The following is an 18,205-nucleotide window of genomic DNA, read 5'->3' on the forward strand; positions in this document are numbered from 1 at the left end:
GACAAAAAGAACACAGACAAACCGAGACTGGTGTGTGACTTCAGGGCCCTCAATGCAGTGTCGGAGCCCCTGGCTTTCCCTATGCCCCGAATTGATGACATTTTGACCAGAGTAAGGAAGGGAAAGATTTTTACAAAACTGGACCTGCGGGGGGCGTACAATCTGATACGCATAAGGAAGGGAGATGAATGGAAGACCACCATGTTTACCCCGTTGGGAGCCTTTGAATACCTCGTTATGCCCTTCGGTCTACAAGGGGGCTCCGCGTGTTTTCAAGCTTTTATAAACCACGTTCTGGGACCTTTGCTCTACAAGAATTGTGTGGCCTTTTTAGACGACGTGTTGGTGTATTCGGAAAATGAGGAACAGCATGTGAGGGACGTTCGAGAAGTGTTGGGCAGGCTGCAAGCCAACCAGCTGTGGGTGAAACTGGAGAAGTGCCAGTTTCATACCAAGGAGGTGGAATTCCTGGGGTACCGCTTGTCAGACAAGGGATTGGCCATGGATCCAGGCAAGGTCCAAGCGGTACTGGAATGGAAGACACTGAAGACCAAGAAGGACGTGCAAAGATTCTTGGGATTTGGGAACTTTTATCGGAAGTTCATCAAGAACTTTGCCCACTTGACGGCGCCCATCACCGACTGTCTCAGCAGCAAGAAGAAATTTGTTTGGACGGCAGAGGCGGATCGAGCCTTTGAAGAACTGAAAAGGGCTTTCGCCTCGGAAGAACAACTTCTGCATGTGGATTTACGAAAACCCATGAGAGTGGAAACAGATGCATCCGACCGGGCGGTAGGGGCGGTCCTTCTTCAACCGGGGAGGAGTGCGTCGGAGTGGAGACCGTGTGCCTTCTTCTCGCGGAAGCTGAATAAGTCCGAGAGGAATTACACGGTGTATGACAGGGAACTACTTGCCATTCACGAAGCATTCCGGAGGTGGAGACATTTATTAATTGGGGCACAACACAAGGTGCAAGTGTGCACCGACCACAAAAATTTAGAGTATTGGAGAACAGCTCGAGTGCTCAACCAACGACAAGTGAGATGGGCACAGGAATTCTCCAAATTTAACTTTGAGATTTGTTATGTGCCAGGCCCAGAAAACGTCAGGGCGGACGCGCTCTCACGCAAACCAGAATATTGGGAAGGGGAGGGGGTGATCGAAGAGAGACATGTCATCCCGGAGGACCGCTGGGTGTGTGGGGCGGCGATGGTGGGGCAACGAGAACTGGTGGAGGAAACGGAAAATGATGAATATGCCCAGGATAAGCTCAGAGGTCTCAGGGGGGAGGGCGAGAGCCCCGGAGGTTTTGAGGAAAGAAATGGGGCATTGTATTACAAAGGGGCACTGTATATACCCGAAGGTGAATTGAGGGGGAGAGTACTCAAGCAGTTGCATGATAGCCCCACGGCGGGACATTTTGGGCAACACAAGACCATGTGGTTGGTTACCAGGGAATTTTGGTGGCCTAAGGTGAGGGAAGATGTAAGGGAGTATGTAAGAGGGTGTGACCAATGTCAGCGAGCCAAAGGGGAAAGAAGGGCGCCGGCAGGGTTATTAGAACCTTTACCCACACCAGAACGGCCTTGGGAAGCGATATCAATAGATTTTATGACGGATCTGCCAAGGTCCAAGGGGAAAACAGCCATCATGGTAGTAGTAGACCTGTTAACTAAGATGTGCCACTTTGTAGCATGCTCACATGCAGTCACAGCGGAAGAAACGGCGAAGTTGTTTGTGGAACATATCTTTAGGTTGCACGGGGCTCCCTCGAGGGTGATCTCAGATCGAGGCAAACAATTTACTTCCAGGTTCTGGAGGAAGCTCATGAGCTTGTTACACGTGGAAGTCAATTTTTCAACTGCCCGGCACCCTGAAACCAACGGGCAGGCGGAAAGGGCAAATGGCATTCTTCAACAATATCTTAGGTGTTATGTCAATGACAGAGAGAACGATTGGGTCGAAAAGTTGGCGTTGGCAGAATTTGCCTACAATAATGCGGAGAATGTGTCCACAGGGATGAGTCCCTTTTTGGCTAATTACGGGTGTCACCCCAGGGCATTTCCAGGGGAAGGAGGGGAGAGATGGAGCGTCCCAGCGGCTGAACATTTTGTAGAAGAGATGGAAGCCATCCATCAGCAGCTCCAGCTCAACTTAGAAAGGGCTAAGGCACAATATAAGAAGCAGGCAGACAAGAACAGAAGGGAAGGTGAAACCATAAGGGTGGGGGATCAAGTGTGGTTGTCAACCCAAGGGTTGCCGTTCAAAGGGGGTTGTAAGAAACTGAGGCCCAGAAGATTGGGACCCTTTGAGGTGATTCAGCAGGTCAACCCGGTAGCTTTCAAACTCCGATTACCCAATCACATGAAATTGCACCCAGTGTTCCACAGGTCGTTACTGTCACCATACAGGGGAGGAGGTGAAGGGGAGCACGTCAGGGGACCAGCCTTGGAAGAGAGGGAACGCCGCAACCATGTAGCGGAAATCCTCGATTCCAGGTGGAAGGGAAATCAGGTGGAGTATTTAGTGGCGTGGGAAGGGGAACCGGAGTCAGAAAACACCTGGGTAAGTGCGCAGGAAGTCAATGACGAGGTTTTAACAGAAACGTTCCATCAAAGGTTCCCGAGGAAACCTCAGCCGATAGCAAGGTTTAGGAGGGAGTATTTCGGCACCACCGATGAGGAAGAGGAAATGGAAGGGTTCGCGGAGTCGGAGTTGGAAGAGGGAGTGGACTCTGATGACGAAGAGTACCTAGAGAGTAGGAACAGCAACAAGTGGAAGGAAGTGTTCGCGACGTCGGAAGATGAGGGAGGTTCTTTCAAGGGTTTTACCTCCTCACCGCTAGTAGGAGAGGAGACGGGAGGGGGTGAAGGGGGCCCTGGAGGGGAGGTGGATGTCAGGGAACTGACATCTAAAGCGCCGGAGGCGCAAAGGCTCACTGAGGGTGAGAGAGCAGTAGCAGCGGAAGAGGGAACCAGTAGAGGGCGAGCAAGAACTCCAAGGGAAAGTGAGTCGGAGGGATGGCTCAGAGACGCTTCAAGCGAAACCAGTGGGGAGGTCTCAGGACCCCCTATAGGGACACCCACACCTCGACGGAAACTGTCACGCCGAGAGGCCAGACGACGTGTTTCCGTTAAGGAGCTTTTATGTTGGAAACGTTTCCGAAAGCAGCCACTTTCGGATTCTACTAGTGATTGACGCAGCCATGCTGGAGGGGCTCCGTCACAGGCAGAGGTTTGAAAGCCTGATCAAACTCTGAGGGACTTGCGTTTTACGCACAAGCAGCTCATCGTCCCATCACACATATGGTAAGGTCCCTTTCACACATGGGCACAGTGAGGTACCTCAGCTAAAAGTGAATGGTGCAACCATATGGGAGGAGTCAATCATCTGCCTCTTTCTCACCCATTGGTCACAATGATTGGTTGCATCAACCATAACAAGGACGCAGTTCCCCTGCTCTGCTTTTCAGCAGCCTGTGAGTATGCTAATTTGCCTTACAGACTGCATTCCTGATCTGGATTGGGGGAACTCTGTATCTACTATTCACATTGAAAGAAAACTTCCCTTTTGTGCTAATGGAAGCTTTTCTTCCAGCATGGAGGAGAGGGGCAACTCAGGTCAGGACCTCAGAGAGGTAAAAAGGTTAAAGTCTCATGGGTTCTGCTTTGGATTGCTCCCCCTCTGTGCCCACTACTCACTTTTTTAAAGCCACAAGTTAAAATTGCTCATTATTACATGAACGGCATCTCCTTTAGTTTGGACCTCAGGTCAGAAGTTTCTGCTCTCCAAACACTTCAGCATGGCATCAGAGACCAAGTCTGAAGTTTCACATCAGAAATAAATTCTTCATGTGGACTGTACCTATGACGCAGAGGAAATGCTAATCCTATCATGTGAGGAATAGGTTGCAATGATATCCAGTCCAGAAGGGAGAAGTAGGGGAAATGCTGTAAAGAAATAAATTACACATGTGGCAATATGGAAAATTAATTTTTAAAGCAAGCAACACGGAGACTTGAAAAGAAGCAGATCACAGAGGACTGGTTTAGGAACTCTTGTTGTGTACTGCCTTGCATACAGTATATGAACCCTGCCAATCAGTGTCAACAGTTTATTAATATTTTACTGAAAAATTGTGAGATGAATCAAACTTCAGCTGTCTTGATAAGGTGTTGCTAAGCAACTTGCAGTCTGGCTGAAAATTAGTTTTCACAGCAACCTTTCACTCAAAAGAAAGAAAGAAAGCAAGAAAAAAGTGTGTCCATTCAACACGTTTTCCCCGTTGGTTACACAAAAAACCCAAAGTACCATACCAAAACATGTCTTTGGTCTATTTTCTTCGGCGGAAAGAGAGGATACAGAACATTCAAAGAAATGGAGACTCAGGGGATGTTTCTGAAATGATTCATTGCACTTACCGTAATCGCTGTCATAGAACACTATAAATTTCTGCCATCGCAATTCGGTGACTAGCTTCAGCATAACATCATTGAGGCGAACAGGCGGCCTGGCTGCTAGCGTGTATTCGTCCTCCTCAAGGCTAGGATTTAGGTGGCAAGCTGTCCGTGGGGACCCTCCTGTGTTGCGCTGTACAAAGAGGTGGGGGATGTGCATGGCATCTGTCAAAGACTGTAGGGCGTTGGCAGAAGCACATCCGGTGGAGGTGACTAAGGCTAATATCCCCAGGGTCATCAGGTCACAGGCTGAGGAGAAAAAGAAAAAGGTAGATGAAAATCTAGAAATCTGGGAATATGCGGAGTTGGCGAAAATGACTAATAAGATTAGACATCAAAAAGTAACAGTTCAAAGAGGAGTGGAATAAATTTGTTTTATATATACGGAATAATTGTAGAAGTTTTAAAACTGTAGCAGGATTAACTTAAATCTTGTGATGTGGGTGGAGGGTAAATAAGAATCTGTAGGAGTGGGTGTGAAATGTGTGAAAGCCGAAGGAGGGAAGGAAGGAAGTCTGAGCACGACAAAGCACAGTGTAAATAAGAAAACACTAAGATGCTGGATGCAAGAGTTTATGTTTAAGTGGACTCTGTTTTTGGAAATTTGATGTTCTTTGAGTTTGCTTTTGAAAACTTAACAAAAAGTATTTAAAAAAGAAAGAAAAGAAAATCTAGAAAGCTGTGGCCAAGTCATGTCTACTGAAAAAGTGAACCTGCTGAGGCACAGAGGTTTTTCAGCCAGAATTCATGGGAACTTAGTTCCATCACTTCTCAGGCAATGGACACCATTGCCATTATAAAAGAACAAGGAAGGCATTCATGGTGAGTCCTGGCATATTTTTTTCTAGAAAAATAGCACTGCATAGAGGGCACATACTGCTTTTCAGAAGTGAAATTAATATTGTCAAATACTAGACATCTGACCATGACCAACTTTGAATGTGATATTTTGAATGCACTATTTAGTTTTATATTCTGAATATGTACATTCTGCCTCAAAAGTCGGGTGCTTTAAGTTTGTTTAAATGTTTTGGCAAATATCACAAATGAAATCTGATTTCCTATCAGCTGTCAGTCGACAGCTGCATATAAACTATCAAACGCTGTCAGATACTAAATACAACTGCTTTGTAGCCATGTTATTATCACTTATAAAATGCCATTACATATCATTTATTATATACTACCATGACATCAACTATTGGCAAATATCATATAATGAAATCAGCTATCATGGACTATCATATACAAATCTAAAAATATTCAATAACCAACCAGCAAATTTGCAGATAAAATTTGGCATCAACCGCCTTACAGTATTTTTTTTTTGGGGGGGGGGAGGAAATTCATTTCACTTGTAATGTTCTGTTGTTACACTTAAGCCAGTCTATTCAGCAGACTATTTAAAAGACATATGCAATTTGTTTTCAGAACTTTGGATGAAACAGTGGCTCATCTAGGGTGGGCTGGATTTACCAGCAAGCAAACTAGGAATGTGCCCAAGTTTCAAGAGGTCTCAAAATATAGAGAATAAATGGTTGTATACAACATAGTCAGGGCCGTATTTACCCGGAGGGTGCAAGAGGTGTGGGGCACCTGAGCGCCGAATGTATACCTACTGTCCCTCTCGATCAGTGGCAGTGAAAAGCAATGGGACAAAAGTCCCTGCCCCCCTCCTCTATTACTCCTTAGCGCCAAATATTCCTGATGAGTCAGGAAACAAAAGTAGTTTTTTCCTCTGCGTCATTTTTACAGCTAAGTGATTACTTCTACCCCAAATAAAGCTCAATAACTTTGAGTTCACTCCCCTAAAAAAAGGTCAAAAACTTTGGCTTCCCCTCTCCCCAAAAAAGTTCAATAAATGTTAATTTGCGGGGGCTAAACTAAATTTGGGTGCGCTGGGCGGATCTTTGCACCCCAGTGGTGTATATGCTAAAGACGGCCCTGAACATAGTGCTAAGTTAAAGACACTTAGTGTTATATTTATTCTGCTGGTGAAATATTTTACATCAATGAAACAAGATTGTACAAGAGAATGCACAAGTAGGTTGCTGATAACTTTGTTGCACAATGATTTCACAATCTGTTGACGAGGGAGACCAAGGTTCTCAAATCCCTCCTCAGCTCTGAATCTCAACGGGTGGCCTTGGGCCAGTCACTGAGACTCTGTCTTATCTACTTCACATAATTATTATGAGGATTATGGGCCACCAATACTGCAGGGCCTCCTTGGAGGAATAGCAGGGCAAAAACGTAATATAAATCTATACATTTGTAATATACAGTTCAGAAGAAGCCCTTGATGGTGGATTGGATTTTTATGATTATCTCCTGGAAGCTGATATTTTATTTCCCCCAAATGTGACACTGTAACATTCTGAGACACTATGGAGGAGTGGAGATAGAAGCCAACAGAAAATGGTCTCCATTGGCTGGCAGCTGCCATTTTCTCAGAACGCCCTGGGATGACACAAGCAGTGTACACAGAGGGAGAGTAACATGACAAAATAAATGATAGAATGTCTATGGATGGAGACAACCACCAAGAGGACCTCCACTGCTGCCAGAGAAAGTTATCTCCCCCACACACTTATGAATGAGTGATGAAAGGGATAATGGAAATGAATCCTAATTAGAACCGATCAATTCAATGTTTTGCTCATTATAAAATGTATGCACACCCCAGTATTAAGAGGCTGTGCTGGGCTTTGCATTCCTTTAAAAAGGAATGTCCTCCAAGCATGTCTAGAATGCAGCATGGAGTACTCAATCTTGAGCATTAAACAACAACACCATGTATGACACTTAAAAATCTGGAAAAGAAGAACACTTTTAAAGGCCTAAGATTGACTGTTGAACAAATTCTGAATGTTTTGGTAGCTTGTTAAACTGAATCAGTTATTACTTCCTTCAGAACAAAGGCAGCATGAATGTGTGGGTTTTTTTTGTTCTTAATGCAAAAAGAATCATGTATTTTCAGTTTCAATCTCCACCCCCCTTTTTTTAGACTTCAGAGAAAGATCAAAAAGCTACTACTAAAGAAGAGTATGCATCCCCTGAATGTCGATGCTTCAGTACTGCCAAAGAAATATTGATCAAGGTTTGATACATCACTTCACAATTTCTCTTTTACAGAATAATAATAAATTATTATTGTTATTATTATTTATATCCCACCCTCCCCAGCCAAAGCTGGGCTCAGAGCAGCTAACAACAATAAAGGGAAAGAAGGAAAACAAGGTTAGTTTTATTTACTTATCAATTGAAATAATATAATGTTTAATTTGAGGGAAATGTTTTCAAATCGCAATAGATATTTCACACTTTATCACTACATCTTTCTTCAGATTTTGAATGCAATGTCCTGGCTATAGCTGAGTATATTTCTTTCCTATAACTGTGAGGAGTACCTTACTCCGGAGGGAGCCAATATAGTACCATCCAGATGACTGGGACTAAAACTCCTATAAGTGCCAGCCAGCTTAGTCAATGGTTTGAATGATGGGAGTTGTAGGCCAGCAAGATCTTGAAAACACCACGTTGGCTACAACTGCCTTACTGATATATGGTACCAAATTTATCACTAAGCCTGACCATCCGTGAGGTCAGTTTGTGTGGGAAAATGTTTCTCAAGCCTACAGAATACTCTCTGGAAAACAGAGCATGAAGAAGTTGGGCATCCCTGTTCTGAAATGTTAGAATTGTATTGAGTACTTTGGGAAACAACTCTGAGGGAACAGGAGTAAATGACCTGATATCCCAGTGAACCTTAGTTGAGGAAAGCATATCCTGCAGCTTTAGGGTCTGGTGCACAATTGTGGCACCAATTTGCTAGAAAACCTGCCTATATTCAACAAAACATTTGTTGTTCTGAAGTTCTAGGATGTCTGAGACCACATATTTGGGGCCATCTGATAACTATGGAATCATTTTATGATCTTGGATTTTAATTGTTTTTCCTTTCTTTTCCATCGTTCAGTTCTCGCATCCAGCCCCAGCACCAACACTACCACTCTACTTCCTATTTCTGGCTATCGGACCAATGGGACAGTTTACTACTGTTGAAGCACAATTACTTCACAACTTAGAAAGAGCAAGAAACTATGGAAAGCCACCAGTTTTCCAAAAAAATCCACTGAGCGTCACTGAATAACCCATGCTCCAGATTGAACCCATTAGTAATTAAATAAATACAATCTACATTTAACAAAGCTACATAAGAGTATTTCAATAACAAAAATGGAAAAAAGAGGATATTGAGTTTAGATCAATAGCAGATGAGGAAAACCCAATGGCTCATTTTGGAAGGTTAGATCACAGTAAAGATGTGCAGTACAGGGAGAGATGGCCTGCTTGCAAAATTATTTCCATCTTGACCCTTCCCATAAATTTATGCCGGCTGCATTGTCTAAATTTACTCCTTGTTAATTATAGGGATATGATTTTCCTCTTCTTTTCCTCCAAAGGAGGTGACCTGATTTAGCTACAAGAAAACACTTCACTTTCAAATGGGAGGCCTAGGTTTGGGAACAGATTTGATTTCCCAGGCTCTCTGCCAGAGAAAGCTTAGCGTGTCACACAGGTAATTTATTGAGTCTCAGTTGGAGAGGGAATATGGGAGGATAAAAGAGAAAAGTATAGCAAGGCTGAGACCAAAAAAGGAAGGGGGGGACCCACAAATCACTAGGAGGGATCACCTGGCACTGGTGTCATCTCAGATTAACAGCAAAGGCAGAAGCTGCAGGGTAGCAAACCTTTCCCAAAGAACCATGCGAATTGCCAAGATATTGATGTCCAAAGAGGAGGTCAGAGCAAAAATAGGACGGAAGCAGATGTAAGTTCAGCATAAGGTGTGAAGAATGGTTTTCTGTTTTGGGGTTTTGTTTGGTGCAAATCTGACAGATTTAGCTTGGAATGCCTAATGAATCAAATTACTTCTCCATCCCTGATGGAGGAAGTGGTAGAAGCTAACTAGACAGACAGCGCTCACCTTCAAAACACCAACAGTATTGCTGATTTCCTAAGCCAGCTGCAGAATGCCAGTATGGTTTCTTTTTGCAGCCCAAATTTAAACTGCTTTTTGTTCCCTTCCTCTGCCACACACAAGCGCAGCCAGAACACTGATTCAAACTCTCGCCCTGACTGCTAGTTATGTCCAGAAGATTCCAGTAGCTTATAGCCACCAGCCAAAGTCCATTAAGCAAGCAAGCTAGACAAAGCCCAGGAAGATGGTTTCTTCCTTGCTTGACAGAGCACAATAGCATCATCATAACAATATCAAGTAACACTGGAAGGTGGCTGCTTTAAAGGGCTATTTTATTCCATCATATCTTCCTGCTCTCAAACAGTATAAAAAGAGAAGAGACGAATGCAAGATATAAGCAAAAGGGAATGTCCCATTTTTATTTTACCAACGGCAGCTTCCTTTGTGTGCCACATAGCACTTGGAGAGATTTGTGTTGTGTGAGAGAAAATATTTAACCCCTTCCCGCTACAGCACAGTCAAAATCAGGACCCCTTGGGCTTCTATTTATTTAAAGTCTTAAAAACAAGCATAGATAAAGAAACTACATTTTTAACTTAATGCATAGTTTGGCCCTACCTTTATAGGACATGTTGTTTAAGGCTTAAGAACTTTCAAAAGGACACATGCAATAGGAAATTGTGAGATTTACAATGTTGTAGTTGCAATCCAGTCTGTGCCTTCATTTTATACACATTTGGGATATAATACGTTTCCTGAAAAACCCCAAGAAAAGTGCTAATAATGAAAAGTGTATAGAACACTCTGAAAATGCATGCCTTCTTGCAATTCAGTTTTGAAAACTTCTGATAGCAGTTATTTGAACCGTACTGAAAATTTTGCTCCCTCCTGAAATCCCTTCGCACCTCCCCTCCCTCTCATAGAAATGACACCCCTGACTTTTTTGTTCTTGAAGCTAAAACTCCTAAAGCAGTTTAGCTAAGCAGCAAGCAAACATAATAGGAAACGGAAGGGAAATTTGGCAACATTTGTAAGGATTCCATTTCACAGCGGCAGATACTTGGCACAAGACTCAACTGCCTGTGTGCTATTCTACCACAGCAAGTAAGGTTTGCAAGAGCTGTACAAGGAATTCAAAATTCCTGGAACGTTAACAGGGTTTAGTGAAATATTTAGCCTTCCTAGGGTGGTGCTGTGGTCTAAACCACTGAGCCTAGGGCTTGTCGATCGGAAGGTTGGTGGTTCGCATCCCTGCAACAGGGTGAGCTCCTGTTGTTCGGTCCCAGCTCCTGCCCACCTAGCAGTTCAAAAGCGCACTAGTGCAAATAGATAAATAGGTACCACTCCAGCGGGAAGGTAAAGAGCGTTTCCGTGCGCTGCTCTAGTTCGCCAGAAGCGGCTTAGTCATGCTGGCCACATAACCCGGAAGCTGTCTGTGGACAAATGCCGGCTCCCTAGGCCTATAGAGCGAGATGAGCACAGCAACCCCAGAGTCATTTGCAACTGGACCCTATGGGCAGGGGTACCTTTCCCTTTATCTAGGTTTGTAAAAAGTGTGTTAATCATCTGGATAGTGGAGTGAAATAGATTAAAATTAAGATTACCACTCCTGTATCTTAGACAAAATAATGAGTATAGAGGTCAATTTAATATCATCAATGTGTAGTGTTTCAGAGACAGAGAGAGCGATCAGTTAGGTATAACATGGTGCTGATAATGCCAAGGTTGCAAGTTCGATCCTCGCATGGGACAACAGCATCTTCCTGCATTGCAGGAGGTTGGACTAGATGATCCTCCTCAAAGATAGATAGACAGATAACCCTTACATGTAGAAGGGCCCAGGGTCATATTCTTCCCCTCTCTGTTTAAAATATGCACATATACAGTGCAAATGTCATTTCATCTGGGTGCATTAAAATAGCTTGGCCTCATTACTAAGGTAGTTTTCACAAAAACAAAACAAAACTTCAGATCCTGCAAGCTTGCCCATCCAGCGTGGAAACACCTGATATTTCTGGTCTAGAGTGTGCACTGGAAGTTGGCATTTCACTGCTCATAAAAGAGGCTTCAGACCACACAACCCCAGACATTTGCATGATTGTGGAGCCCTGGCTTCTGTTGATGCTTTGTTCCAAGCAGACTGGCTGAAGACTTTTACATCATAAAGGTTATCTTCATAAACCAGAAATAGACCAGGAAATGTATTTTCCTGTGCCTTTGCAAATGAAAGTTTCAATTCCAGAAAAGTTGTATGGATAAAAACTAAATCACTGGAACCTATGCCTTCTCTAGTTTATGATGGCTATGAAAAAAAGTGTAGCTGTAATACAGGGCATAATTATATTTTTTCATGTCTGTATCCTATGCACACTTCCCTGGGAGCAAGCCCTGTTGGACACAGTAGGACTTACGCTTCAGTGAACATGCATAAGATTCTTTTTCTTGCTTTTAAGTGTAAATATATTTACTTGGAAGTATACCCCACTGAAATTAATGGGCCTTCCTTTCAAGTAGGGTGGCCACCTATGTATTCCCTCAAAGAGGAAATACCGGTACAAAACCAAAAATATGGCACATATTTGCATAATATTTACATATGCAAATTTGGAAATAATTAAAGATAAAGGACCCCTGACCATTAGGTCCAGTCGTGACCGACTCTGGGTTGCGGCGCTCATCTTGCTTTATTGGCCGAGGGAGCCGGCGTACAGCTTCCGGGTCATGTGGCCAGCATGACTAAGCCGCTTCTGGAGAACCACAGCAGCTCACAGAAATGCCTTTTGCCTTCCTGCCAGAGCGGTACCTATTTATCTACTTGCACTTTGATGTGCTTTCGATCTGCTAGGTTGGCAGGAGCATGGACCGAGCAACGGGAGCTCACCCCGTCGCGGGGATTCAAACCGCTGACCTTCTGATCGGCAAGCCTTAGGTTCAGTGGTTTAACCCACAGCGCCACCCACGTCCCAATTGGAAATCATTACTGTAATTTAAATAGGAGTAGAATACATCTCACAATAGTGGGGGAGAATGAGCAAAGGATCTGTAGTGTGTTCAGGTACTAATTGTTGAAGGCAAAGAGTCCTCTATTTGAAGGATCCTCTGGCTCATGCCTGGTTGAAAGATTACGAACTATAAGGAGGGACCTTGTAGTTGCCCTTGAACAGTTAGTACCTGGACACACCTGTGAGCCAAAGCCCCTGCCCACTTCTTATAGTTCTTAATCTTTAAAGAAGAATTGGACCAGAGAACACTTCAAATAGAGGACCCTCCTCTATAAAGTAGGATATTTGCTCACCTTACTTTCAAGTGAACATGGCTAGGATCAAGTTGCAGGTTTCTTTGGAATCATTAAGGGGATTGTTCTCCATGCTTGGATTAGGCCTTAAATCTTCTAAATGATGCAGGCAAATATTCAACCAACTCATTCCAGTGAACTAAAGCAGTTTACACATACCCTAAAAAATATCCAAGTATAAACAGATGCAGCCCAATGACATCCTCCACTGAGAACTAAGGCCATTTCCTACCATGGGGAAACACACCCCTTAATTTCCCTGGGCTCTGATTTTTGACAGAATGGCATCCAGGAATTGGCATTAAAAATGACGTGTGTTCAAACATCCTTTTTATTATACGACATGGGGCTGCACCTCTGCTGGCGCTACTCACCAACCACCTTGCATTCCCCCATCCATATTACCCCTCTTCTCTTCCCACCCCAAGAAATTACTAAACTAATTTTCAACTTCCCAACCACTTTTGCTCATGCAAATCCAGGATTGTGATACCACACTACAGATCCTCCAATGGGGGCTGCATGATGACAGCTTTATATTTGTACGTTCATCGGAAGATAAGATTCTTATAAGTTTCCATTAAAAATACAAAACAATGCTTGACAGCCCCATTGCTATGAATGACTCAAGTGCTCACCAGAGTTCCTGTTCTGATTGGTTTTCTAAGCTGAGCCCATTAAAGTAATGGTGATTTCTTTAAGTGCCCTGATTAGCCAAGAGATCAAAATGCATCAAGTCAAAAGGCCAACCAGTTGTATGTTTAATTAAGGCTTAAGAACTTTCAAAAGGACACATCCAAAGCAATTCCCTCTCTTTGCCTCAGCTAATGACCTGAATTGTTAAAAAGAAGAAAAAGGAGATGTATATGAGGCTGCTTGACAGGAGTGACAGAAAGGGAGCAAGAGGATGCTACTGCATCTGAAAATCTCTGCCATGCCAACAAAGCGAGTGAACATGAAGTAAGATTGCATATTCATGTGGGGTAGGCTTAAATGGAAGGGGGAAAACAAAAGAAAGTCGTACAGAAGGATTCCTGGCCCTCATTCAATGACCTACTCTTTCATGGTGGTATCAAAGTGGTTAGGATCCTTCCACAATTGACAGAAATGTCATATTTCATACACATGTAGGCCAAGACACTCGGATAACTAAAAGAAAAATGTCGGCAAGTCATATCCAGCACATCTAACACACAAAATGTACAATGCAAATTCGACTATGCATACTGTCAGGAATACTGCCAGCACTATGGCCTATAAATTCATCACATGAGACACAAAGGGGGGGGGGACTCCTCTTTTGCATGCTTCAGTCAGTCTCAAAGGGGGGATGCAGGTGGAATTAAGGTGGTCGTCGTCGGGAACGTAACACTGGCATGTATGAGGCAAGCCACATGTGAAAATGAAAAGGTGTGGCCATTCCTGCATGCAGTTGAATATTCTAATAATCCCAAGAGGCTGGGGGGGGGGTGCAGAATGAAGCCGTACACAGTGACCGGCTATTTTGTGCCCCAGGAAAGCCTAACCACTTTTATGCCACTCCCAGCCCCACCCTCCCCAAAAATCACTAACTTCAATTTTCAAAAACAGATGTTTTAGAGATATGATAAAAGTCATCAAAATAGAAAATAAAAGTAAATATTATCTCCTCCTGAACCATGAAAGAAGAAATCTGAACAATAAAGTTTGTCCATCACCATGTGATAGTTTTTCCCATTTAAACGGAGCAGCCGCATTCCAAATAAGTAATGGGCCCCTTGGTCTAACCACCATTTTAGTTTCCCACAATGCCCCAAACAATACTAAGTTGGAACATTCTGAGAAATTAAGATGATGATGCTTGGAGTGAAGGTCAGGGGGTGGAAATCAAGCACGTCAGGTCAGGTATAAATCAGGCATAAGTGGTGCTGGGACCCTGGCATCTGCCGAAGGATGCCAGACTCTGAAGCAGGCCCTGAAAGCATTTTTTAAAATGTCTTTTGTTTTAGATTAGTCTTGCATATCTGAGAAATGTTCTGTTTTGTACCCTTTCAGCAGCTGAAGTTAAACCTCTCACATTCTTTCTGGTATCTGCTCCTGGAACACAGATCACTGTTACTCAGTATGACTCAGGAGTAAAACTGTGAAAGAAAGAGGGGGTTTCTTTTTTCCCCACCACTAACTATGAACCAAAAGCTGTGAAGCATCTCCTCATGGCAATTTTGTCACATAATTCTCCAGTGTGTCCTTATAGGTCAATCACGGAAATGGCCAGACTGATTTAATGGCCCACAGAACAATTCAAAAGTATCATGTAAGCCCGCAAACATAACATTCCACAGACAGCTTAGCATGTCATTAGTGCTTCTTGACTAAAGCAAATGATCTTTCTTAGTTTTAGGAAACAATTATACAAACCCAGCAGAAAATGCATTATGCTTTCCCATATAGAATGAACAAAGAGAATTTAATCTTAAAGTTGTTTCACACATGCATGCCCACCCATCATTTAAATGTCCGCAAAATCAAGTGTGAAGAACGGACCCTTGCAAATCATACTACTACCAGAGACAGATATTATATATTTGCCTCACATTCACCTCAGATGCAATGTCTTTCCACTCACTCAACTGCTAGTCATTATGAGTTGCTTCCAGTAGGCATGCTCGTAACCCGATGACCATAGCATTCAGAGATTATCTATCTGCCTGTGTGAACGGGCCACCATTGATCAATTTTTGCACCATCCAAACACAAAATATTTTCAACACAGCCAAACTACACATTCTGTTGCTAGTCATCAAGTCTACACTAACCCAACATAAAGAAATTCAGCAATGTACATGCATTGTGAGCAAGGCATAAACACATCAGTTATCTATCCAACTTTGCACCCCGCCCCCCTAAAACACCAACTATCTTGTTCATAGGCTTTCTTTCTTCCCAGTAAAGATGCATTTGGATATACAGTGGTACCTCGGGTTACAGACGCTTCAGGTTACAGATGCTTCAGGTTACAGACTCCGCTAACCCGGAAGTAGTACCTCAGGTTAAGAACATTGCTTCAGGATGAGAACAGAAATTGTGCTCCGGCCGCGTGGCGGCAGCTGGAGGCCCCATTAGCTAGAGTGGTGCTTCAGGTTAAGAACAGTTTCAGGTTAAGTATGGACCTCTGGAATGAATTAAGTACTTAATCTGAGGTACCACTGTACCTTGTAATGTCTTATACTATCATAATCTCCTGAAAACAGGAAGGGCCACCACCAAGAAATATGGTGCTCTCCAGACATTGTTGGACTACAACTCCCATCATCCCTTTGGCCATGGTGGCAGAAGCTGATGAAAGTTGGGAGTCCTGTGACTGAGTCTAGCCACATTGGCTACCCTGAGCTGTTTACATGTGAGAGCTATATGGAGCCTCTGTCTTCAGAGGCATTACACCTCTGAATCCTAAATGCCGGAGACATGCGATGTAAGTTTCCCAGATGCCTCTGGCAGCCAAATGTTGGGAACACTGTTCTTTTTGGTTTTTGTTTAATGCAGGAGCTCAGCTCAGAGTCTCACTCTGGGGACCCAAAAAGCACTTTAAACAGTCTGACCTGTCCTTGACATTGCAGATGTTTGGCCATGTCCTGCAAGTGTATTCCTCCAACGATCTCAGGAGGACCCTGTAGGCTTCCCCAAGAAGGAATGGGGCTCACCTGCTTCTGTTTTGAGAGAAATGTGGCAAGCAAAGAAAAGATGAAAATGACAAATGGTGCCTCTAAATTAAAGGCAGAGGAAGGAAATCTAAATGGCTGTTCCTCTGGTTTTTATACAGGCGAATAGAATCAGTCAGAATACGTAGTAGTAAACTAGGGAAAGAGAATAAGATTTGGAAAATGAGGCCTCAAGCTTTCATTTCATTTACTGGACTTTATTAATAAATAGCTGCCTTCCTATTCTGGCACTCTAAATTCTGAATGTGTTCTCTCAACAAAGAAGTACAGAGATGTGTTACAGGAGGCAGCAGTACAGTTTCCGTACAACGTAGCGATGCCATCAAGTGGTCAACAGACGCACTGGTCGGTTTTCCCTCAACATAATGCTAATAAGCATAGCCGCAAAGTCTATAATACTGACTAGAGAATTAGAAAGTATCATAGCTTAGAAGTAGAGTGTTTGTTCATTAAATGGAAACTAAAGTACAATTTTTAAAAATCTGTTCCGTATTTGCCAGAACACCCAGAGGTGGAAGTTATCACTCTGAGACAGGATTTGTGTCTCTACCCTGTGCTTAATACAAATAGGACTGACACTGAAATTTTGTGCAATGGAGTATTCCTTTTCAGGGTTCCAGCTAGCCAGTCATGTCACCTTCTGAGATATTCCATTCCACCCAAGTCTCCTTGCTCATTCATCCAACATCCATTACCTGCTAAGTACGTTCATTTCTCATTGAGCTGCTTTGGTTTTCTCCCACATTTAGGGTTCTTTTCTTTCATAGCATTTTTAATGTACTTCTGCAAAACTTGGAGTTCCTCCAAGACCACTAGCACCTATTTTACACATGAATGACATTGTTTTGACTCACTCAAAGAATCCACGCTCAGAGAATGAGTCCACTCTCTGCATATAGGATTGTGTACGCAACAAACCTATTAATGGATTTCCTGTGATAAATATACACATACCTTGTTGCTCTTTTTGCTAAAAATAACTTAAGTGTATTCATAGAGTAATTTTCCTAAGTGCTCAAAAGTGCTTCACATAAACTCTCTCCATAACAATCCTGTAAGGCAGGTTAGCATTATTGCCTTTATGCTATAAATGTGGTCTTGGAGATGCAAGATTGTGACTTGCTTAAGGCCACAGTGTGAATTCATGGCTGAGATGAGCTTTGGGTCAGGAATTCCTGGCTCATAACCCCCACCCCCCACACACACACACTACTAAGCTATGTTAACAATACCCTTCTGCACCCTACCCTGGAAGTAGATGAATGAATATTCACAGAATATTCTGTACTTAGGCATATTAGAAAGATCTAGACGCCAGATGGCAAGGGTTTCACTTTGGGCAGAACACTCTATCCCAGACATCCCCAACCTGTGGCCCTCCAGATGTTTTGGCCTACAACTCCCATGATCCCTAGCTAACAGGACCAGTGGTCAGGGATGATGGGCATTGTAGTCCAAAACATCTGGAGGGCCGAAGTTTGGGGATGCCTGCTCTATACCCTACTATATTACCATTACTATATACCATTACTATATACCAAAGTAATGCCACTTGGACAGACCAACCTAATTCCATTCCATGTCAGTTTCACATGGGTTCAGTCACAAATCCATCCCACCCTGTTTTCTGTGGAACTTCTTCCCATCTACAATTGTTCAAACACTCATGCGGGCGGCCTGTTCTGCAAGAACATTAGGGTGAAGCATGGTCCATAAATTGGAAAGATCTATTTTCTTCTTTTCTAGCCTTTGCTTGGAATTTGGGAATTGC

General features: G+C 43.2%; 1 protein-coding gene across 6 annotated transcripts in view; it reads right to left on the reverse strand.

Moving 5' to 3' along the window:
• GRID1 (glutamate ionotropic receptor delta type subunit 1) overlaps positions 1–18,205 on the reverse strand; it is a 700,182-nt gene that overhangs the window by 403,492 nt on the left and 278,485 nt on the right. For all 6 annotated transcript variants that reach the window (XM_081913537.1, XM_081913538.1, XM_081913536.1 and 3 more), the window contains exon 3: positions 4,422–4,706. In XM_081913537.1, coding sequence (XP_081769663.1) covers positions 4,422–4,706 — 285 coding nt within the window. The remainder of the gene's footprint in view (positions 1–4,421; positions 4,707–18,205) is intronic.

This window comes from Podarcis melisellensis (genome assembly GCF_964234715.1).
Source record: "Podarcis melisellensis genome assembly, chromosome: 5".
Taxonomy (NCBI): Eukaryota; Metazoa; Chordata; class Lepidosauria; order Squamata; family Lacertidae; genus Podarcis; species Podarcis melisellensis.